At 33.2% G+C, this 24398-nt stretch overlaps 1 protein-coding gene and 1 long non-coding RNA gene across 10 annotated transcripts in view; one reads left to right on the top strand and one right to left on the bottom strand.

Annotated features, from left to right (window-relative positions):
- The window catches only part of MDGA2 (MAM domain containing glycosylphosphatidylinositol anchor 2), an 841756-nt gene that overhangs the window by 747561 nt on the left and 69797 nt on the right, over nucleotides 1–24398 (top strand). For all 8 annotated transcript variants that reach the window (XR_006699884.3, XR_010588464.2, XR_012415765.1 and 5 more), the window contains exon 10: nucleotides 6438–6586. Coding sequence is in view for 5 of the 8 variants with exons in the window: in XM_073997338.1 (XP_073853439.1) it covers nucleotides 6438–6586 (149 nt within the window). In the remaining 3 variants the exon portion in view is untranslated. The remainder of the gene's footprint in view (nucleotides 1–6437; nucleotides 6587–24398) is intronic.
- Nucleotides 18727–24398, bottom strand: part of LOC123574700 (uncharacterized) — a 59178-nt gene continuing 53506 nt past the window's right edge. For both annotated transcript variants that reach the window (XR_006699886.3, XR_010588465.2), the window contains exon 4: nucleotides 18727–23579. This is a non-coding gene — a long non-coding RNA (uncharacterized lncRNA). The remainder of the gene's footprint in view (nucleotides 23580–24398) is intronic.

Genomic DNA, 24398 nt, shown 5'->3' with positions numbered 1-24398 from the left:
TTTATATCATTTCCCTGATTAAATATTTAGAAAAATGCCTTTTTTTTTTGTAGAAACATTTTTTTCTCTCTTCTAATTAATATGACTCAAGATTCATTAATTTGAAGAGAATGTAATTTTGGTTCCAATAGTTGCATGTTAACATCTGTGATTTGCCCTATGGAGGAATGACAGAGAGCTGCATATATTTTTATTGTATATTTAATCTAATATTTTAACACATAACCCACCGCCTTAGCCAGTCTATGTATGTAAACACAATATGACTTTGATTCTCAAATAGTTTCACTATATTGATTAGCTTCTAGAGCTGTGATTTCTGATTTTTAGAAGGCTTTTTTTTTCTTTTTTCTTTTTTTTTTCAAATCAGTGTATCATCAGTGTTTAAGTTCACCTTGGATTTCAGTATACATTTGAGAAGTTTTGAATTAGGTTTAATTATTTTTGATACTTTGCAAATGTGTTTTTTGTGAAATTCTTTCCTTACCATCATTTAAATTATTTGGTTCCTATCCAATTATTTGCCATCACTCAATTCTTTTCACACTAAAAAAATGAAAATCAGTGGATTCACTATAAAATCTTTTCTCCCATTTACATGAGAACTGGTTAAAATCATTTCAGAATAATTGGACTTTAGAGTAAATATTCAACATCTTATATCACTAAGATGCTTCACCAGTTAGCACTGACATATTTTTCCTGTATTCTGCAAGCACATGGATTATGTCAGCCATTGTGGTAAGAGCTGATGATATCATCCCTGTTCTTGAGAAGTGCACAGTTTGGTAGGAAAGGTGAGCACTGAATGTTACAACAGTACCGTGTCCTAAAGTAGTTTCAAAAGTATCTATAACATATTCATTTTTCTCCACATACAGTCACACTTTATTTCTTCTCCTTTTTATCCCTTCATGAACCAACCTTGTCTGTCTGAGAGATTTTATTTTTTCTTCTTCGAGATCAGTTAAAATGCCAGACATTTCTCTTGTGAAGGCTTTCTATGGTCCCAGTAGAGAGTATCAATTATTCTTTCATAGAATGTTCCATGGTGTTCGTTTATATTTTTCTATTGTATGACTTCAGTCTTATTAAGTATACTTATGTATACTTACAAATTCTATTTTCGTTTCTTTTCTTTTTTTCTTTTTTGTTTTTTCGTTTGTTTGTTTTTGAGGTAGAGTCTTGCTTTGTCTTCCAGGCTGGAGTGCAGTTGGGCGATCTCGGATCACTGCAACCTTTGCCTCCTGTATTCAAGCAATTCCCCTGCCTCAGCCTCCCAAGTAGCTGGGATTATGGGTGCCTGCCACCACTCCCAGTTGATTTTTGTATTTTTAGTGGAGATGGAGTTTCAACATGTTTGCCAGGCTGGTCTTGAACTCCTGACCTCAAATGATCCTCCAACCTTGGGCTTCCAAAGTGCTGGAATTACAGGCGTGAGCCACTGTGCCCAGCCTAAATTCTATTTTATTTTTCTCTTATCTGATATCTAATCTTGCTATTTATTTACCTTGTTAATCTCTCACAGTGGAATGTTTTCTTGTGTATTTGTGTATTCAAAATGTTTGTGAATTTATAATCATTGGGATTTAGAGGAATTATCTGCACCTTAAATTGACAACATGTCTTTCAAGATCATTTTGGCATTAGCTCTTTTCAAGCACTCCAGCAGTATCACTAGTCAAAAAAAATTTTATGGTAACATAAATATTTTTGTCATCTTCCTATACTGGTGAGAGTCAAATGTTTTCTAGTATATCCTATGTCTGAAACCATAACTTTTCTAGATTTTGTTCATAGGTGGTGGCCTCATTACCAACGTCTCTTCTTGCAATAGTCTGTTAACCTTATCTCCCATGGGCCTGAAAATCCATCTCCCAATGGTAAAAAAGACCAACAGCACTCTATTTATCTCCCCTAACTCTCATTAAATGTCTTGTTTTCAGTGGTGTTTTGTGATCCCTAGAGACTTCTTCTTCTTGCTTGCAAACATACATCTAAAAAGATGTTTGGCATAATTTCTAGATGAGAGATATAAATTTGTTCTTGTTTTGAGTCAATTATGCCAACAACTGTATCAGAATTTGTTGTATGAGTTTTCTTTTCTTTTTTTTTTTTCTGAGATTGTGCAATTTGATGATAAAGTGGGCTCATTTTATTTATCTAGATTTTCTCAGCACCTCGTAGGAAAGCAATATATATTAGCTACATATTGTCTCTTTTACAAAGTGAAAAATTAATAGATATCCCTAAATTTGCACACATGTCCTATAAACCTGTGTAGTTCTTTTATCTTCCTACAGTCTGTTTTCCAAAATGTGAATTATTTTCAAAAGCAAGATATGTTTGGTCTTGATCACTATTATATATTTTTTTGTTTTTATTTCAAAAACTCTATTGACTTTACTAAAATCAGTTCCTTTATCCAAGCACATTTTAAGTGTTCATAGTGGGAATAATAATTGTTTTTAATTTATGTTTGAACTTTATGCATAAAATTATATTTTGTAATCTCAATGTAATTATTTTTCAAAACCATTTTGCAAAATACCAATATTTCTATATAAATCTATAGAATATTTTCAAAAACAAATTTTTCTATATAGATATTTTAGGGATATTTTTTAAATCCAAGATTTATATATAATCATACATGATGATTCCAAAAATTACCTCCCAGTTCAGTTAATGAATATAGTTCTAGGTCAGTTAATCTGAAAATATTTAGATTGGAACAACATTGTATAAGAATAAAACTGGAATGTGAAAGAGTAAGAAAATGTTCTTGGTATGCTTACTGGAAGAATTAAAATGCCTGAGGTATAAAATGGAAAAAAATATTTACAAATTCTTTCCCTTTTCAACCAGTAGATGTCATGTTTGGATGTCAAAGCCCAAGATTATTATAAGGCTATTTCCTTAGTTTTACTGTGTCTTTTTTACAAATCAGTATATAAGCATAAAGTATAATTGGCTCTGAAATTAGAGGAGAAAATTAAGTGTGTCCCATTTCAAAAAATTTAAGATGCCCTTTTCCAATAAAATCAAGAAGCATTTTTCCTTTTTAAAGCTTTTCCTTGGTAGGTTCAGTAGAAAGTATGCCGTGAGGCGTAAGTAAGCACGTCTATATTTAATAAGTAAGCACGTCTATATTTAATCGTGATAACTGAAAATTATTTCTGATTAGCAATTACTTATTACTAAACATTACTATTTATGCACCATCTAAAAATGTTTTTTACCTTTAATTCCAAGTAATATGATTATTCAACTAAAAAAAACTTTCACTAATTTGTTTTTTAATCTCATGATTCTAAGTAAAAAAAGTAATAGATCTTATTGTATTTGATTATTTATTTGTATAACCTTTCATATGTTATCCCCATCTCCATTCTGCACCTTTATTTATTTATATATAATATGAGATATTGAAATAGTCTCTAAAGTATTTTCTAATCTAATGATCCATGAAAAAATATTACCTGTGGTTTAGCCAATGCGGATAAAGCATTTTTAAAAATACATTGGAAAACCTTTGTAATAGCCTGCAATTAAATATAAAGATAACATTTTATAGTGAAATTGGATCTATTTGTAATATTTTAATGGGTTAGATTGGAGCTTAATTTTTTACTACCTTGAAAATGGATCTTGATAAACAAATTCATATTACTCACAAGATCATGAGGATCTGTTTTTTAACTTCAGGGTAAAACTATTTCAGTAACCTCAAAAGTGTTCATTTAGATAAATAATGTTCCTAGAACAATGGCAATTTGTATTCAGGGCATGCAGCCAGTTATCCTCGTGGTAGTCAACAAAAGTCAACTATACTAGGATAGCTACTTCCTGAAATGCTTCGAATATTTCCGGTTATTATTCTATCCTACTTCGCCCCATCCCCATTATCTGATGTCTCTCAGTCTTGCCCCAGAGAGATCCTGGCTGTCGGATCAGGCATCCAGTCTCAGAGGAGGAAGAAGACCAAAGAGATGTTTCTTATGACTTTAGGATAAGTTTTTACATCTTTTATTATATAGACTTGGAGGTAATTTCAGAGAGAAATTTCAGCCTGTTTAAAGCATTCCAAATTGTAAGACCTGTATTTCCTTGCATCAGAATAACCCAGGGTATTTGAGAATGTCTGAATTCCTGGTCACCACCTTAGAGGTGAATTCATCCTTATGAATACTATATTTGGAAAGATAGTTTTCTTTACAATAAATACGTAGCCTTTCAAGAGAACTTTTTTTTTAATGTTATGAGATAATTTTGAAGTGCCAGTTCCTCTGTATTTAAACCATATTTAGTCTAAAATTAGTTAACATATCAAATCCAGTTTGACAGGCAATGTTTTATAGCAGCCTACAGTTCAGTTTCAGGACTGAAAGTTATTTTAAATGACCATCTTGTGGGCAGCTACCCACCTCAGCCCTGCTAAATGGCTGTTTAAGTGTTGACTAAATACCTCAAGTAAAGGGAAATTTATAGTCTACTGAGGTAGGCCATTCCATATTCAAAAGTCATTGGTAGAATATTTCTAAGTCAAAGTATGTACCCATTTTAATAGGAAATCACTGGTGTTCATCTTATTTCATATATCTGTTAACGTTTATTCTGATTTTATCTGTGATCTATTTCAACTCCTAGAAAACTCTATTCTCCCACCCCCCACCGCCGCTTTTTTCCCATGCTAAATAATCCCTAGTTGTGCCAGTATTCTCTTCTTGATTCTCTTTGAATGAATTGTTTACTTTATTAAGAATGGGCTACCTAGAACTGAATCAGTCACCCTTAGGCTTCTTCCTTGATTAAATAACAAAAGCAACCCCTCAGTCTTCATAGAAAAGAAACACTAGACTTTTACCTCCCCAATTCAATCTAGATACCAGTCTGTAATGAAAACACTCTAGGTTTATGTTACTCATCTAAGCAGCTCATTACTTCTTTAGTAAATTTGTAGGTATTGAATGTGTATTTTTAATTAAAACCTCTAGCTATATGACTCAGCTACTACTAAATTCACCACCTTTATTTCATTTTGAAAAATTTTGTTTCAAATACAAATTACCAAGAATGTTTTGTTAATTGATTCCTTCACTCAGTATGTTGTTTTCCTCTCATTTGGGACTTTGCTTTTTTTTTTTTTTCTTCTGGTAGAGGCATGATTTCGCTTCGTTGCTCAGATTGGTGGGTCTTTAACAACCGGGCTCAACAGATCCGAGCACCTCTGCTGCCCAAAGTGTTGGGATTACAGGCATGAGCCCTACAGCTGGCCTAATCTAATTAAAAGAAAAAAAAAAAGAAAGAAAGAAAAAAAGAAAAGATGTTAAATGAGTGATGACAGAAATGCAGCTTTTCCACTTATTAAGAATTGCAAAGCTACATGAAAAGTCTGGAAAAAATGTAATTAATTTCCATGAATGAGGAGGCCACACCTCCTCATTCATTGTGTTCTTAATATCTAGGACAATATTTTTCATTGAATAGATTGTCATTAAATATTGTTGTATTATTAAATAAATATGTTATTTGTAATAGAAAAAATTATACTTCAGAATATTGGGAAGTTGGATCTATAATTCCAAATGGTGTGTAAACTTTTCATTTTGGCAATTAAGAAAAACAGATGTTTTTTATGTGCTATATACGCTATATGTAATTCATATTTCTTTAAAAATCTAAATATAAGCTAAATATTGACTAGATCTTTTATTAAGTAATTATTTTAAGTTGTATTAAGTTCACTTTATTGATGAAAGCCGCAGGTAATACAAACACAAATTTTCATTTCTGCTAATTGTTTTCTACACATTGAATCACTCACTTCCCAAAATACCTCTTTTGACCTCTAGGATACCACATTTTTAGTTTTCCCCAAATTTATGGTTGTTCCCTCTTGGGCTTCTGTGTGATTTTTATCTCCTCCCATAACTCTCAACCTTGGATTACCCCAGTGTCAGACTTTCACCTTCTCTATCTACTCACACTCCTTCGGTATCATGGCTTTAAATTTAAATTCTATCTGCATACCTACGGTTAGCAAGATTATATCTCCAGTTCTGATCTCTCTTATATTCCAGACTAGTTATATCCTACTGCATACTTGATGTATCCGTTTAGATCACTCAAATTATTTAAAAATGACTTTGATCTTCTTTCTCCAGATTTCATCCTCCCATAGATTTCCATTTTGGTTGATGAAAATCCCATTCCTCCAATCACTTAGACCAAACACTTTGTGTTCATCCTTCTCTTCTCACCCTGCTCATCCAGTCAACCAGGAAATCTCACATGGTTCTCAAAATGTATCCAGAGAATTGACTGGATTTTTACTAGTGGAAGGTAGAGTAGAAATGGTAAAAGGGCCAAAGGGAATAAGTGTGCTTACACTACAATATGTCATCATTCAAATTTAAACACACTTCTGTTTTCAGGAAAGGCCTATGCTCCAGAATTCTATTATGATACCTACAATCCAGTATGGCAGAACAGACACCGTGTTTATTCTTACAGTCTACAGTGGACACAGATGAATCCTGATGCAGTGGATCGGATTGTTGCATACCGGTTGGGTATCAGACAGGTGAGAAATCTAATCGATGTCCTTTTTACTTTGCGGTCCTCTGTGAAGACCTTGTTGTTACCATTTTTCTAATAGTTTTGCATGGATTCCAAAATATATTTTATGTGTATGTGTTTGTGTGTGTGTGTGTATCTATACACACATATATATATGTTTTCACCATATGTATATTACTCTACACAAATTGTTCCAAATTACTTAAAAATCTTTGAAATTACACATTTTTCACTATGACAGCAGACATATTAAAGTGACAGCCTTTGAGCCTTCTAAAATCCTTCATCACTAGATATGTGAGATAAATTACATGGTATAACTTCATAAAAGGAACTTACTTCAGATGTGCTCACACTCATCTGTACTGCATAAGCATTTGTCTTGTTTCCTAAGAAGCCAGAAGTCGTACATATTTTTACTTTAGGAGTTCAAGATATATACAGAATGTTGCATAAGCTAATTTAATATGTCTGAGAAATAGAAATATTTTTGTAAAATGAACAGAAATTAAAGTATGATAGTTTCTTAAGGGAGCTGAAAATCAAGGGTTATGTGGAAAAAATTGTATCTTTTTCAAAGGGTTAAAATGTTAAATTCACGTATCCTTCGTATAAATGATATTTTTGAAATTTAAATGTAGGTCTTTACATTGTTTCTTGTTAGCATATTATCTGGATGAATTTCAGCATAACAAAACATTTTTGAAGATTTATTTGATCATCACGTAATCTATTAGCTCTCTCCCAAAATCTTGTATTATCCCTGGATTGGCAAAGTATATGTTCCACTTCCTTAACTAAATCACAGAATAATCTTTTGAGTTGGGATGGTAGAAAGGATAAAATTGTCATAGAGTAAGATTGATTAACCGCCAATGATTCATTCAGCTATTCTATCATAAAACCATTGTTTTTTTAATCTTGCTCACAAGGTTACAATAAAATCACTTGTATAATACATTACTCACATTAAGATACATTGTGAATTGCATATTCTTATTCAGCCTGTTTAAGATTCTCAAAAAAGTGAAAGAGCTTTTCCTATCCTGGCCTTTGATAATTACTGGAATCTTCTCTAAGTGCTCACAGGCTACCGATATAGCAGACCATAGTGGATCATTCTTGATGTTTCCCTGGTTATCCCTCATTGAAAAAGGTCTGTAGGTAAATCTGAGCAAAACCAAAATCTATATGAACATTGTTCTACTCATTCTAATTTGCTAATTTTCTTTAACAGAGAAGATACAAACAATAGCAGCAACAAAACAAATTAGCAGTTCTTTCTCCCTCAGTTTGTGGGCTTCTTTTTTTCTTAACACAGCTAGTATTTTATAACCTTTCATATTTGTAGTATCTATAAGGATTCTTGACTTTACACCCTAATACACTTTTTAAAACTCTTTACTACATTGTTTAATCATTCACATTCACTTTTTTGTTATACATTCTTTGTAAAAATGTAAGAACCTATGACTAAATTTTCATTTGTAAAATTGTTTTCTTTAGGTAATTATTGTGCTATTTTCTGGTTATGGGTTTATTTGCAAAGATAAAGTCATAATTGTATATTTAGTTTCTTACTTTCTTCCTCAGTTGTGTTTTCTTGGAGTCTCTGGGTAACTTCCCATTACTAGCTGTGTGTTTTAAATTCATAGAATTTACCCAACCCTTCTCATCATCCTCTTCCTTTACTCGTATGCACCTCAAAAACTTTGTTTCCACACAGTATCTGTGTTGTGGATGCAAATCAAATCCTTACCTATAAGCCAAATTTTAGTAAGTTAGAATTCCTCCCAAAAGAGATCCCATTATTTAAGCCTTCTCTTTCTCATCCATATCTTGTACTTATTCGCAAACTATCCTCTGTAATATTTTTGTTAGGATTGCTGCACCATTTTCCTGTGACAAATTCTTCTTTTATTTTCCTTTCCTGACATGAATATCTCCAAATTCAATTTTTAATATTTTTATCATAAAACTGGTGTTATAACTCCCTGATATGCAGTGACACACATTTCTCAGTCATTGTATTGTTCCTTTTGAAAAATTAGTGAATTTTCTCCTACTCCTCTCCTTTAGAATAAATTATATATGTTTCCATATGTATATATAAATTTCCCTTTTCTATGTTTTTTAAAAATAATGAATTCCAGACACACTTGGCTTCCAATTCTAGCCAAAATAGCCTCATATTTTTATAGCTACATAACCTTGAGCATGTTTCTGAACATATCTAAGCCTGGGTTTTTATCCTGTAAATTGAAGATTATACCTGTCAGGCAATTGGAGTATGAAGTGGATTATGTCCCCCACTTGTTCCACAGGCCAGGTACTCTTGTGCAGGGCACTCCTTGCACAAACAGTTATGGCAATTCTTATACTCAGCTGTCGGTGTTGTATACAGATTTTTTAAAAGAGTACATTTCATGAGCTGAGCATGTCTAATATTTTTATTATTTGAGTTTTATTTAGTATACTCTATATTCTAAGCCTATGCATTATTTCAAGTCATGGTTTTTACAAAACAATTTCTAGACCTTTTTTTTATTATTATTATGTCTCATTTTCATTTCAAACCTATTGTCTTCTGTAAGGTCTGTGTTATTGATTCACATTTTTCTCTTCCACTTCAAGTGTTCATTTCAAGCCTTCTTGATTGGATCAGTAAGTCTGATACTAATACTCTTCTTTCCAGGTTTTGTAAGAGGCATGCTATCCACTAGAGAAAGAAAACATATTTCTGGTGTAATAAATCATGGTGCAGAAAACAGATACTTCCCTTACTCAATTTTTGAAACTAACTCTTTACCTGCCACTATGTACATTCTTTTCTGGACTCCTTTGTTCTTAGGATTGTCTTTTATATTTAGAAATAAGTATTTTTTTCTAGGGTGCTTTTCATGATGCCATATTCTAATTGGTAATTTTACTCTTTCCATGGGAGAGAAAACTTTGATGTACCTTTCAGGGATGTCTCAATAAAGAGTAATGACTTTGCGCTATTCTGCCAATGTGAATAAGATGGTGCTGTTTGTAGATGGAGTGTAAGAAGAGAAGGAGCACGTAGACACACACCTCTTTTTTTTTCACAACTATAACCCCTGCACTGAACTCTTGCATAAAACATCTCTACATGCAAAATGGTCCCAGCAAGCAACATTGCTTTTGAAGATTCACTTACAAACAAAAGTTTAGGATGATAAGGCAAAAGTATTCTAGATACAATACAATCGATGTAGTTCTTTTTAAAAAATTCTTTTGTAATAACAGGAAACAAAGACATTAATGGAAATAGGTGTATTTTTATATTATCTCAGAAAATTTGAATTTCTCCTTTACCAGGCATTGACATTTAAATATCGATATTATCTTAGGACACAATCAGATACTAACTTTTAAAAATCACCTTTGGGGAAAGAAATTGAAATCACTCTTGAATACTGAACTGTTTATTATTTTAATGAATATTTTATATTACATGCATGTAGACTTTTTCTTCTGCCAAACTATTTCAGAATCCTAAATCAACGAGCTTTTGAACATAGTAAACATAACTTAGATGGTTTAAATAAACTGAGTTAGGCATTGGCCTAAGCAATATACATTTTTAAATACATGGATTTCTGTCCTAATAACTGTAGTTCATGTCTTTTACTAGAAGGCCAAATTTTATTCAAAGGATTATTAATTTATGTTAAATATTTTGTGATTTTAAAGTCTTATTATTTTAGGCAATATTTCTATTTTTAGCCTATACATGTAAATGATTTCTTCTATCTATAAAATACCTAGGTTATCTAGTACAAAATATCTCACCTCTTAATATCAAACATTGCCTTGATTACACAATGCATTTGTGTATGAGATGAAATCTGAAAACAAATTAGATTCTTTAAGACTAATAGCAAATTAAGTTCCTAAGACTTTACCTTGTTTTTAATCCAGAAACCTTTAGAAACCTTATTAGTGATTCTTAAATAAAATAAGACTGTAAAAACCATTGCTGTGTTATTAAACTCATAGATGTATGGGGTTGATAAATTGAACCCAGCATTCCCTGTTGGTTAAACTGTATGGTCTGTATTTAAATCTGATTAGGAAGATTGTCTCAGATTTCAGTATTGACTTATACAATTTTCTTATAAAATAATGCATTATATCTAGAAAAAAAGTACAGAAATCACTACTTTAAGAAACTTAAAAAGAGAACCAATATATAATGAGAAGCTAAAACATTAATTTGTGGAAAAAGTTTTCTCAGAATCTTTATGTCCTAACAAAGTTGTACTTTTTAGGCTTAGCTAAGCAATTGTTTAATCTCCTTAGACAGCTACTAACCTCCAATTATTTGCTTCATTTGTTGCTTAACAGGAAAGAGAAAAAGGTTATTTGAATGTCTACTTTCCTTGGTATCTAAGGAATTTAAAAAACAGAGAAAATGTTTCTAAGTTATCTAAATATACCAAGCAACGTAAACATCATTTGACTTCATTTGAAATGTACACAATTACAGTTTTAAATAATAAACAATTTTATACAGCTTCCTTTTTTATATTCAGCCATAGAAATACACAATGATGTGACTTTTTGACTATACCTTTGGAAAGTAGGATATTTTATTTAAAAAAAAAAAAAAAAACCTTAATTGACCCATTCCTGTCTTTTTAAGTCATGTTGTATTTAAAAATTTAGAATTATCATACTTATTTGCTCTCCCATTCAGTCAATAAAATTTTGATTAGATTAGTTATATGGTAATTTCCAGGAATTTAAAAATGAAGAAGTATTGTCCTCAGCATCTTATAAAAGTAAGTGGTATGATACAAATAAACAAAGAGTACTATAGAAATCCATGGGGGCAGTTAGTACTGCCAGGTAGTGGGGCAAGAGACAAGATCACTAAGGTGCAAACTTCATTTGTTTGTTAGTTTTATAAGTTTATTCCTCAACTTTCTTCTTAAATGGCGACCACTAGTAATCACTAATTACTAATAAAAAATTACTAAGCCAATACATGTGTTTGATACAATTGATTGTTGGATAACTTTATTACAAATTTAATTTTGGTCTTCAGTTGATGTGACTGTAACGGTTGAGCTGTTGCTTATTTCTCCTTTCAGCTAAAACATTTTTAAAAGTTATTGTAGTGAATAATTGTTTGCTTATTGTTGCTTGTTGAAGGCTTAATAGTGTTGTACAGTCTACAGGTGCTGAAAGAGAACGGTAGGATAAGACAAATGAAATTGGGATAACCTGTGTGCTTGACTTAACCCATTTAGACAGATTTTATTGCAAGAACTGTTTGGAGGAACATTTCATGCCAGTTCAGGAAAATCTGTGGAGATCTGATAATCTGGATTCTTTGTATAATCTTATATCATGAATAAAATGACATCTTCCAATAGATTAATCTTATAATACCATACTGAGCATACTGAATGTTTTTACAATAGAGACAGGTACAATAGTTAGGCACATATTTGGGGTACGTACTGATGATTTAGATTAGAATAGTGAAAGGGGAGAAGAAAAATTGAATTAAGAAAATGTTAAAATAGGCAGAACTTGAATTTTGACTTTGTTTTGAGGAACTATTTTGAAAAAGATAGTGACCTTATTTCTCTGATATTCACTTCAATTTCTTCAGTGAATGCTCTGGAAAGCACTAAACATATAGAAATGAGAAAGAATGAAGGACTGAGAGAAATGTAGAGAAACCATTTTGTAAATGGTCTCTGTGGCTCTGGAAAAGAAATAAGCCATATGTCAGTTGTAAAAAGTAAAGTTTATCTTCATGTTCCAAATGAAGGACATTGGACATACTATTTCATTCCTGCCAACTAATTTTACAATGTGTTTATTAGAAGGGATATATAAATGGTAAATTTGAGAGACCTGGCTGAGGGATTGACCCTTGATTGATGTAGAAGTTTCTGTAAAATAAGGGTACCTTGTGTTGGAAAACTCCAAGTACTTCCTGAGGATTTTCTCTGTTGCCTTTGTATAGATTTAATTCTGTTTAGAAATACGGTTTGAGAAAACTAATTAGGAATGTGGAGGAAACAAGCAACCTCAAAGACACTTAAAAGAGTGAAAGAAGGTTAAATTATTGACATAAATGAGATTTTTAATCAATGTTTACAAGTATTCCCATATTTCCAGATGTGGACTTGTTAGGCTGAAGTGACAGGGGAGCATAAAACAGTTATCCAGATTAGAAACGTGCTACTAGAATTTGGGTGAATACTTTTTCTTCAATATACTAATTTATAAGTCGAAGCATTAGATATGAAACTGAAGGTAGCAAAAATTTAGGCGTAAATTTTCCATCTGAAGACAGTAGTCATCGAATTTCCGGCAAAAACGAACTGAAAGGTAGAAAAATCTTATATTTGTATGGAAACTAAGAAGACAGTGTGTGAATGTGCATTTGTGTGTATGTTTGTATTACAAACAAAATTTTAAAATATGAAAATGCAAATTTGCTTATGAGCAAAGTACAGCAGATCCTTGAATAATATCATTTGTTTAAGGTCATATGGCTATAATGTTGATGATAAAAAAATTCAGTTCCTGGCTGGGACCACTGTCTGTATGGAGATTCCATGTTCTCTCTTGTCTGTGGATTTCTCTGGTTTCCTTTTACATCCCAAAGATGTGCACATGAGGTGAATTGGCATGTCTAAATGAATCACTCCCAGTCTGAGTGAGAGTGGGGTGTGTCTGAGTGTGCCCTGCAATGGGACAGAGCCCTGTTCAGTGTTGGTTCCTGTCTTGTGCCCTGGCTGCTGGAATAAGCCCTGCCCCCACACCAGGAACCTCAACTGGAATAACTGGGAAATAATTATCTTCCTTGTTTTTATGAATATTTCTTAAATGTATGTATAGCTCACATTTATTTTATGTTTAATATTAGAAGTGTTTAGGGCTTTATTTAGAAGTTTGGTGATGTTTTTATTACCAGAACTATGCCATGGGATCTTAACACTTGTTTAGATATCAATTAACTTAAGGTAAAATTGGTTTCCTTATATGTCATTTCACTTAAACTTGCAGTTGATTTTGAATCTATCATCAGTTTAAATTGCTCCTTTTAAGTTTAATGATAAATGACTATTAGTTTAGCTTTATCATTTTCAGTTGCAGTTCAAGTTTCTTAAGTTATCTTGAAGTGTGGAGTCATCCACATTTTCCCATTACTTTTATACTTTTATACCAAAAATCTGACGGTTTTTTAACATTTAAAAGTTTAACTAAAATAGCTGAAACAATATCTATCTTTGAATAATAAGTGTTTGACATGACAGATGTCAATAAAACTACATAACTAGTGCTGTACAACTACTCAATAATGGACTGCCATGTTTTCTCAGCTTCTGTTTTCTGTTTTAAAATGTTCAAGAAAGAAATGCAAAATATCACTGAGTGTTTAAGTTGCTTTATCAGACTTCAAGTTTTGGAAACCATTTGTAAAAAGATGAAAGCAATAATGTAAGTAGAAATTTGAAGGTAATGGTTTAGATATCATAGGCATCACTTATCTTTTTTATTTAACTTTTATTTTAAGTTTAGGTGTACATGCGCAAGTTTGTTATATGGGTAAACTTGTGTCATGGGTGTTTGTTGTGAAGATTATTTCATCACCCAGGTATTAATCCTAGTACCCACTAGTTATTTTTCCTGATTCTCTTCCTCCGCCCAACCTACACCCTTCAATAGGCCCCAGTATGTGTTGTTCCCCTCTATGTGTCCATGTGTTCACATCATTTAGCTACCACTTATAACTGAGAACATACTGTATTTGGTTTTCTATTCCTGCATTTATTTGCTAAGGATAATACCCTCCAGCTCCATCCATGTCCCTGCAAAGGATATAATTGCATTCGTTTTTATGGCTGCATAGTATTCCTTGTGCATATGTACCATGTTTTGTTTATCCAGTCTACCACTGATGAACACTGATGGCCGGGACTATGGGTTTACTAGATACAGGATCATGTCATTAAGTCTGATAGTTTGACTTCTTTCCTACCTATTTGAATGTCCTCTATTTCTTTTTCTTGCCTGATTGCTCTGGCCAGAACTCCCATTATTATGTTGAATAAGATTGGTGAGAGAGGGCATCCTTGCCTTGTGCTGGTTTTCAAGGGGAATGTGTCCAGCTTTTGCCCATTCAGTATGATGTTAGCTGCAGTATTGTCATAGATGGCTCTTATTATTTTGAGGCATGAAGGGCCATAGGAACAGTTCCAAAGAAGTTAAACTTTACCTTGAAAAGTGGGGAGACACTGAAAGAGTCAAAAGAGAAAAGTCAAATACTCATTAATATGGTACTAAATTAATAGGCAACAAGCACGAAGTAAAAGCTGTTCTTTTTTTCAAATGAAATATAATGACCTGAATCTGATGCTGCACTGGAAATTCGAGAGAAATATATGTGGCAAAATCTGGAGGATTTGATGATTGAATGGAGGCTGGGGGAAGGGAGAGAGTAAAAAGGCACGAATGAAAACAGTGTTCACTATTTACATGCTTATTGTCTTTTGACAACCTTGTGTCAATTCATATAAATATTTTTCTCATTTCTATATATTGAGAACATATCCTTGAACATGATTGTTATATTAAAAATGAAAATTAACTGTCATTGAGATGGATGTTAGGCACAGGTTTCATGAAATGTTTTCAAGGAAATGTAAAATTATAACATTTATAAACAAAATCTGTGGAAAGCTTCAAGTTAAAATGTAAAAATATCTGCAATGTACTAATATATCCATGAGGTTCATTTGCTTTGTGTTCTAAAGATCTTAAGCTAAAATTTTTCCTTTAGAGTTCCATATCTTAGCAAAATGACACAATACAAAATTCATAGTTTTCTTATATTTAATAAGCAGTTTATCTGCTTAGATAAGCTAATTTTGAAGATATATGTGTTCATGCTATAATATAAGGTACTGCAATGATAGGTCATAATTTTTAAAAAGGAAGAATTTTTTAAAATAATTTCTATTTAGATGTATTTTTTTCCTTTACAGTATCTCCTCTATAATTTTTAATTATTCTTTCCTCATATTAGAATCTATCTTAGCCGGGCGCGGTGGCTCACGCCTGTAATCCCAGCACTTTGGGAGGCCAAGGCAGGCGTATCACGCGGTCAGGAGATAGAGACCATCCTGGCTAACACAGTGAAACCCTGTCTCTACTAAAAATACAAAAAATTAGCCAAGGCGGAGCTTTCAGTGAGCTGAGATCGCGCCACTGCACTCCAGCCTAGCGCTGGGGTGAGACTCTGTCTCAAAAAAAAAAAAAAAGGAAGGTGTGTTAGTATCCCACTAATCTTAGTGAACTAGGTTAAGTGTTTCTATGTATTGATACAAAATTATCTTTGGAATGTCAACTGTATTTTGGAGGGAGCATGTTGATGCATGTACCAGGTCTCAATTTCTCCTTTTGGAAAGCACATACAGTGCTTCTGCTCACACTTTCTTCACCAAAGCAACCCCTTGACTTGATCTGAGGAAAACACAGGGAATATAAGATGTTCTTTGAACTTGCAAGAAATCAAAGAACCAAATACTTGAGAAGAGCTCAAATTACTACAAAGTTCTGCCTTTCTGAATAGCAGTATTTGATTGAATATATTAATAGTACGTTTGATTTCCTAAAAATATAACCTCAAAAAGATCTACTTTTAAAGTTTATTTGTAGAATACTAAAGGAATAAGAATAAAGATTTGATTCCTCTTTTGCAATTAAATGTATTATATTCTACTATGGGTAAATGGGATAAGAAGTGCACCAGAAAGAAAATATCCATGATATCATGAAGCTTATAGTTTGGTAGAGTAGAAAGCAGACAAAAAATTAATGGATAAAAAGCAATTAATGCTATGCAACAAATAAAACAGACATAGAGGGAAAACTGGCATCGTTAACATTCATTCTGTGTGCCAAATGATTGAAAATTTGAGAAGGTGGCAGAAGCTGATCTTTACATTTCCCACATGTTCATTATTTTGGGACAATTTTCAAACCACCTGGGTGGAAAGTGGACTTATACTTCAATCTGGGGAAAGAAGGAATCTAATTTTGGATAATCAAGCACAATAATTAAAATGAAGCAATAACTTCTCTCATGTTCACTTGACATTTTACTTATTCTTAAAAACTATATGAGATAAGGTAAATTACCTAAAAATTTAGTGGCTACATTTAGAACCATAAATTATGTTCAGGAGGCCGGGCGCGGTGGCTCAAGCCTGTAATCCCAGCACTTTGGGAGGCCGAGACAGGCGGATCACGAGGTCGGGAGATCGAGACCATCCTGGCTAACATGGTGAAACCCCGTCTCTACTAAAAAATACAAAAAACTAGCCGGACGAGGTGGCGGGCGCCTGTAGTCCCAGCTACTCGGGAGGCTGAGGCAGGAGAATGGCGTAAACCCGGGAGGCGGAGCTTGCAGTGAGCTGAGATCCGGCCACTGCACTCCAGCCTGGGCGGCAGAGCGAGACTCCGTCTCAAAAAAAAAAATAAATAAATAAATAAAAAAATTATGTTCAGGAATAAGAAATTAAAAATCTAAAAATCTTCGGAGCTGGAATACGGTTTAAATCTATGTATTTTGAGGATGTGTTATGTCTGGGGGATATGTAAAAACCTGTGGACAATTTACAAGACAGATCACTTGGCACAGCAAACTCTTAACGAACAAGAACTTATGAGGACCTAGGAGGCATTGTCATGGAGGCAATTAGCCCTGCTTTATAAGTGGTTAAGACTCCTAAATGTTTCAATCAATACTGCATTTTCATGCTTGCTTAAATAATTATTGTGAATTTTCTATTTCAATAATCACAATTTTTAAATAGGATAGAATAATCCTAAATAGTTCCAAAGAATTGATCAGGGTTAGAGTGTCACAAAAGCTAAGAGAGAAGTGGCAGAAGATAAAATTTTCAAGGGAAGAGTTGTTCCAGTCAGCATATAAAGTACTAGGAAATCAAGAGCTAGAGTTTTAGCTCTTTCCATCCCCTTTCAGTCAGCCTACTCTAGCAAATAGCTTTTGTTTTACATTTTAAGCCTCTGAAATTTTGAAAGAGGTTTACACCACTCCAAATTGTTAGTTCATATTTTATAATAAGCACCAGAAATTGTAATTTTAAGGATCATTTTTGTTTTATTTCTGATGTGTGATGATATGTGTGACAGTTATTGTCTCTTTGTGGGGACTTATATCAATGTAACACAATGGTGCCTAAAACTCTTTTTGTTGCCTTTAAATTGGTATATAATATTCTAATTCCCAGGACAAAGATGTGCCTCTCATTCTGCACTAATGAGAAGACAGAAACAACCTTAACTATGTACTCAGGAAAAATTCCTACTTTGTGAAACTTTCCTTTTTATTTAGGAGAAATACAAATACTGTACACAAATAAACAGCTACTGTGATATCAGGTACTAATAATTTTTTTTTGAGGGGTAGAAGACAATCAGATAATGGAAAAAGAGTGGCATTGCTATTGTATAAGATAGTGTGGTCACGGAATGCCTCTCTAAGGAGTTGGCATTTGAATAGAGACATAAATGATATGAAAAAAGGTGTCACAAAATAATTCAGCTAAGAAATGAGAGCAGCACATAAGTACGTCATAGGAAAATAAAAGCCTCAGTAAATTATACATATGTAAATCAAATACATATATATAATATCTATTTCTGTAGGCACTATATCATCAAAAGTCTCTTGGACAAAATTTACAGTGGTATATTATGAGAATAATAGAGGTCTAAATTAAAAAATGTAGTGTGAATCTAATCATTAGAATAATATAGAGGTCAAGAGGAGAGGATTGACATTTTGCAGATTAGAAGAGTGATCAGCAGATATTCTCAAATTGTTGGAATGAGAGGACCAATAGAACACTTGTTAGTGGGAGATGAAAATGCAAAATCCACAAATGATTTGCCAGAAAGCAAGACAAGCAGGCCGGGTGCAGTGGCTCACGCCTGTAACCCCAGCACTTTGGGAGGCCGAGGCAGGAGGATCACCTGGGGTCAGGAGTTCAAGACCAGCCTGGCCAACATGGTAAAACCCCAGTCTCTACCAAAAATACAAAAATTAGCCAGGCATGGTGGCATGGGCCTGTAATCCCAGCTGCTTGGGAGGGTGAGGCAGGAGAATTGCTTGAATCTGTGAGGCAGAGGTTGCAGTGAGCTGAGTTCATGCCACTGCACTCCACTCTGGGTGACAGAGCAAGACTCCGTCTCAAAAAAAAAAAAAAAAAAAAGTAAGCGAAGAATGCAATGTTGTAATTGAGATTGCTTAATGGGAGTCCATTGGTAATTAATCTGTGTATTGGCACATTTTGTCAGGGTGGGCAAAATGATTTCCTTCTGATCCAGAAAGACACATCTCTCTGTTGAGTAATTGACTCTACTATGGTTATACATCGTTTTAATAAATACTAGTCTAGACTGTGGGAATATTACAGTGATCCAAACAAAGAAAATTATCTCCCTTCATAGAGTTGTTGTATTATAAAAGATACATTAACCTATTGTTTGTTATAAAGTACAAAGTTCTAGCTAACAGATGGCAAGTAAATATATGCTCCAATTTGTATCAGCAATAGAACTGTGAAGTCTTACCAAATTTTAAACAGAACATGTGTGTAATCATATTTTTTAATTAATGGTTTTACTAGAAAGTGCCATGATAGGTTTTATTTTATAAAACAAGGAAATGACAAGGCTCAGTGTTTCTATCAATATCCAGGTTTATTTAGCATGTCCTAGGCACCTATTTACTCGCAAAAATAAAGTACGATAATTCTGGTCCCAACTATTACTTCATATTTTAAATATTTTAGGACTATGAATTTAGTAGCACACAGTAAACTCTCAGTAAAATTATCATTATTATTATTATTTTAAGGACACATCTCATTTTAAGCAAAGTAAGCTTATGCACTCATTTTGGGGGTATATATTGTACAGATAAATGAATGAAATCATTTCAAAAGCAAGAAAAATGTCATTCCTTTCTGAAGTACATCTCCCTCTCTCCCTGCTTATTCTGTAGTACAGTATCTAGCACAGAGTGGCTTAATATGCAATATCAATACTAACTGTATAATATTAATACTAATTATATACTATGCATAAATTATTGATGACTCTTTTATAGAATGACAACATGCCATTGTAAGTTTTGAAAATTTTATAAATTCTATTAATATAACACAATATTTCTATTTCAATTTTCAACAACTTTATCTATACAACTATGCATATTTTCAGTGCCCACTATATGCCTGTTGACCCTCAGGGATTTATGTTTAATTTGGTAACTTTTACTACTTCCAACAAAGATTAACTATGGCTGCTCACCAAAGAGGAGATTTGTGGGGTTTTTTGTTTGTTTTAGTTATCTAATTTTCAAAGAATTCAACGAACATGATTTTTTTTCTTTTTGTCATCATGAATTGAACTTTATGCCTATGAATATTTCATTTTTTCAGTCATGTAGATCATCAGTCATATTGATGCTCAAAGCATCTAGCAATATAGTAACTCTTTTACAATATTTTAGTAACATATTGGATACCCAGATAATAACTTGATAAATTTTAAGATTTAAGAAACATTACATAGTCTTTTTCAATCTGCTTGCATTCGCATGTATTTCAATATGTGCATTGTTTACTGTGCATATGCATAATACCACAAATTGGTATCAACAGTTATGTATGGGATAGTTTGCATGCAATCTCAAAATGACTTAAATAAAATTGTAAAATGGAATTTGGAAGCATAATGAATACACTTGCCAAGAGAAAAAAAAAAAAAAAGAAAGAAATTGTTTTACTTGTGCTCCTGCAGTGGTTAGTACTTATTTTGTCATAGGTTTCAATAAGTCTCAACTACTTGAAAATAGCCTTTTCTGACCTTAAAATTGCACCATTACAAATTTCATTGACTATCTGAAATACTTTCTGTCCACATCTCCTCTTGTATGAAACGAGTTTTCCAGGACTCACTTTAAAGACTTAAGTTATCTTCTGGGAACTTAATAATGATATTGTGAGAATGAAATGAAATAAAAGATAATCATCTAGGTACAGAGAAGAGTCTTGTGCAACATTAAAAATTTGCCTGGTTGTCTGGTTTGAATAGGGCTGTCCCTGCATGTTCCATTACTTTTGTTTTGATAGAATGTGACTTCCATATCCTTTCTCATAGTTACAGAGATTCCCATTTATTTCCATTGGTTCCACATAGACTATCCTGATAATACAACTTCAGAAACTGGAGGTAGCTTTCTAATGGAACAAGTGTGAATTTTCTAAGAAACAAGGATGTTGAGAGCCTGAAGTTGGATATGTCAAAAGAGAACTCACCTGAGTTCGGAGTTTCTAGTGAAGGTTCATCTTAGGAATTTAAGGATTAAGAACTATATAAGTTTTCATTATTTATGGGCCTCTACTCTTTAAATGTAAACATGTGGCTATGAACACTGAAACACATTAGCTTGTGTGGTACAGACATAAAAATGTTTGATAAAAATAAATGACTTTGGTATGAATTTTCTCAAACATTCTTAGTACATTTGAACAATCACAAGTAATGAGCAACCCTTTTTGGGTTGCTCACAGGTGGAGTGTATTAGGCACATAAAAGTACTTAGCCTCTTCAAAGCTCTGAATAGCTACATATTCTTTTGTAGATTAGATCCAATTTTGACCCAATTTTCCTAATTAGCACTTCTGCTATTAATGCCAGTATCGATAATAATGGCCATACGAATTGTAATTTCTTAATAATGACCATACAAATTGTAATTTCTTTTTATTATTATTATACTTTAAGTTCTAGAGTACATGAGCACAATGTGCAGGTTTGTTACATATGTGCCAAGTTGGTGTGCTGCACCCATTAACTCGTCATTTACATTAGGTATATCTCCTAATGCTATCCCTCCCCCCCTGCCCCTCCCCACAATAGGACCCAGTGTGTGATATTCCCCTTCCCATGTCCAAGTGATCGCATTGTTCAATTCCCACCTATGAGTGAGAACATGTGGTATTTGGTTTTCTGTTCTGCGATAGTTTGCTGAGAATGATGGTTTCCAGCTGCTTCCATGTCCCTACAAAGGACACGAACTCATCCTTTTTTATGGCTGCATAGTATTCTGTGGTGTATATGTGCCACATTTTCTTAATCCAGTCTGTCACTGATGGACATTTGGGTTGATTCCAAGTCTTTGCTATTGTGAATAGTGCCGCAATAAACATACATGTGCATGTGTCTTTATAGCAGCATGACTTATAATCCTTTGGGTATATCCCCAGTAATGGGATGGCTGGGTCAAATGGTATTTCTAGTTCTAGCTCCTTGAGGAATCGCCACACTGTTTTCCACAATGGTTGAACTAGTTTACAGACCCACCGACAGTGTAAAAGTGTTCCTATTTCTCCACATCCTCTCCAGCACCTGTTGTTTACAAATTGTAATTTCTTAATCAAATATTTAAAATAAAATTGGCTTTTTTTTTCCTTTTTGAGATGGAGTCTCCCTCTCTCTTGCAGGCAGATCTTGGTTCACTGCAACCTCTGCATTCTGAGTTCCTGCGATTCTCCTGCCTCAACCTCCTGAGTAGCTGAGATTACAGGCACATGCCACCAGGCCCAGCTAATTTTTAATTTTTTATATTTATAGTAGAGATGGGTTTTCACCATGTTGGCCAGGCTAGTCTTGAACTCCTAACCTCAAGTGATCCACCTGCCTCGGCCTCCCAAAGTGCTGAGATTACAGGTGTGAGCCACCATGCCTGGCCCAAAATTGGCCATTTTTATATGTCTTCCTTTCAGTAACAAATGGATACATTGAAAACACCCTTGTTTATAAAGCAATTCTAATTGATTCAACATGGTTTAAAAATCTTCTTCCTTTTTAGATGATAATTTCATAGTATGATCTGGATTTGACAGTTCAAATTTGATGAACACACAGAAAGCATGAATACATTGTTATATATTAAGGTATTAGATTTTATTTCAACTTGAAAAAACTGTTGCTTGGAAACCAGGCTATCATAATAAATCACACAGTCATGTTCAGTAAATGGGCAAAGCCACAAACCAAGATAAAGTAGGAACTTTTTGCCATAGAGTAAAACAGGCATTCCAGTATGCCACATATTACAAATAATGTAACCAGCATATGTATTAGACTAATATTAACTTCAACTGGAATTTTTGGAGAAAAATTAAATTATATTGATGATCAATAATAAATAGAAATATAATAATTAATTATAGAGCAATGGCTCTGTAATAAAGATGAAAAGGGGAAATGCTTTCATCTATTTGAAATAGAATGACATTCTCTGAAGTCAAGTATAGGATTAGATATTTTGATTAAGATTCTAACATAAGACTTCTAAATCATCCAAATAAAATTTATTGTTTTGAGGTAAGAAAAAGTCAAGGTATATAAGTAACTGTCATTCTTACATTCTTACCTATACAGGTTACACTAGACTAATTCTGCCCTAACAATAAAATTAAAAGAATGTGTTTCTTGACATGACATGACTCCATAACCCTTTCTGTTAACATATATTCTAAAAGGGAGATTATTGTTGCAGAATTTCTGTTCCTTAGTTCAGCTAAATCTGGGTTCTTGTGTCACAACCAGGAAAAGTTAGGCATGCAGACACATTGAAAGGTGACGGGAACGGAATTTATTGGACGAAAAGGAAAAAACAAAACAACAACAACAGAAAACTCTTAGCAAAATGAGAGGGGTTCCTGCCAGCGCTCCCATCTCACAGATGGAATAACAGGCCACAGCACAGGAACTGAAGAGGCGAGGCTCCTCCCTGCTGCACATGGCTCAAACTTCCCGTGGCTCCAACCCATTCTTGCAGTGTGTAGGGTGGTGGGAGATTCTCTGGGGCCCTCCCCCTTGTTTGCCTTCTGCATCTATCACTAGGTTATAAAATAAAGAAAAGAAACACTGATTAATCTGTATATTTAACTAGGTCTGTGTATTCCTGGTGCCTTAGAAATTATAGCAAATGAAGCATTGTCACATTAAGTAGTGTAAATCTTCAGAAAATGCTTATATTCTCTACCATAAAATTCTAGATGGCATTACCTTGAACATAAAGCAGATTCTTAGACATTATTAATTGAGAGTGTGAAAATATCATGGCCATATATGAAGCAATAAAAGTAGACAAATAGTGGGAAGGACCTCATTGTAGTCCTTGTATTATATACATTCAGCGTCAATACAATGCTATGCTTACCTTATTTCAGTTGCTTAAAAAACAAAACAAAACCTTAGTTATAGAAAATTTCTCTTAGCATAGAAAAGAAAGCAAATATTTTGGAAGGAAATAAGATTTTTATTCTTCAAAGAGTATAATTTCTGTGTATTCAAATATATGCTGGAAAGGTATATAACCATATTTGGGAAAAGAAAAAAGGTACCTACTGTATATAGTTCTTCCCTGTAGTAAGGGAGGGAGGAGACAGGTTTAAGAAAAGATAGAATGTGGGTTCCATACATATGCAAAGTTTTATTTATTTTGAAAAGAGCTCTGAGGCAAATATCCAGTTCCACTAATTACCACTTATGTTAACATTGGGAAGTAAACAAAAATAGTAATAACAATTTAAATGCAAACACTTTCAAAATTGAGGTCATGGTGCTACTATTGAAAAAAAAACCAACTAAACTAAAAATAGACGTATTTATATAAAGACATTTACACTTATTCTACAGCGGCATATGGTTTGCAT

This window comes from Macaca fascicularis, chromosome 7 (genome assembly GCF_037993035.2).
Source record: "Macaca fascicularis isolate 582-1 chromosome 7, T2T-MFA8v1.1".
NCBI lineage: Eukaryota > Metazoa > Chordata > Mammalia > Primates > Cercopithecidae > Macaca > Macaca fascicularis.
This window is presented reverse-complemented; position numbering and strand designations above follow the sequence as displayed.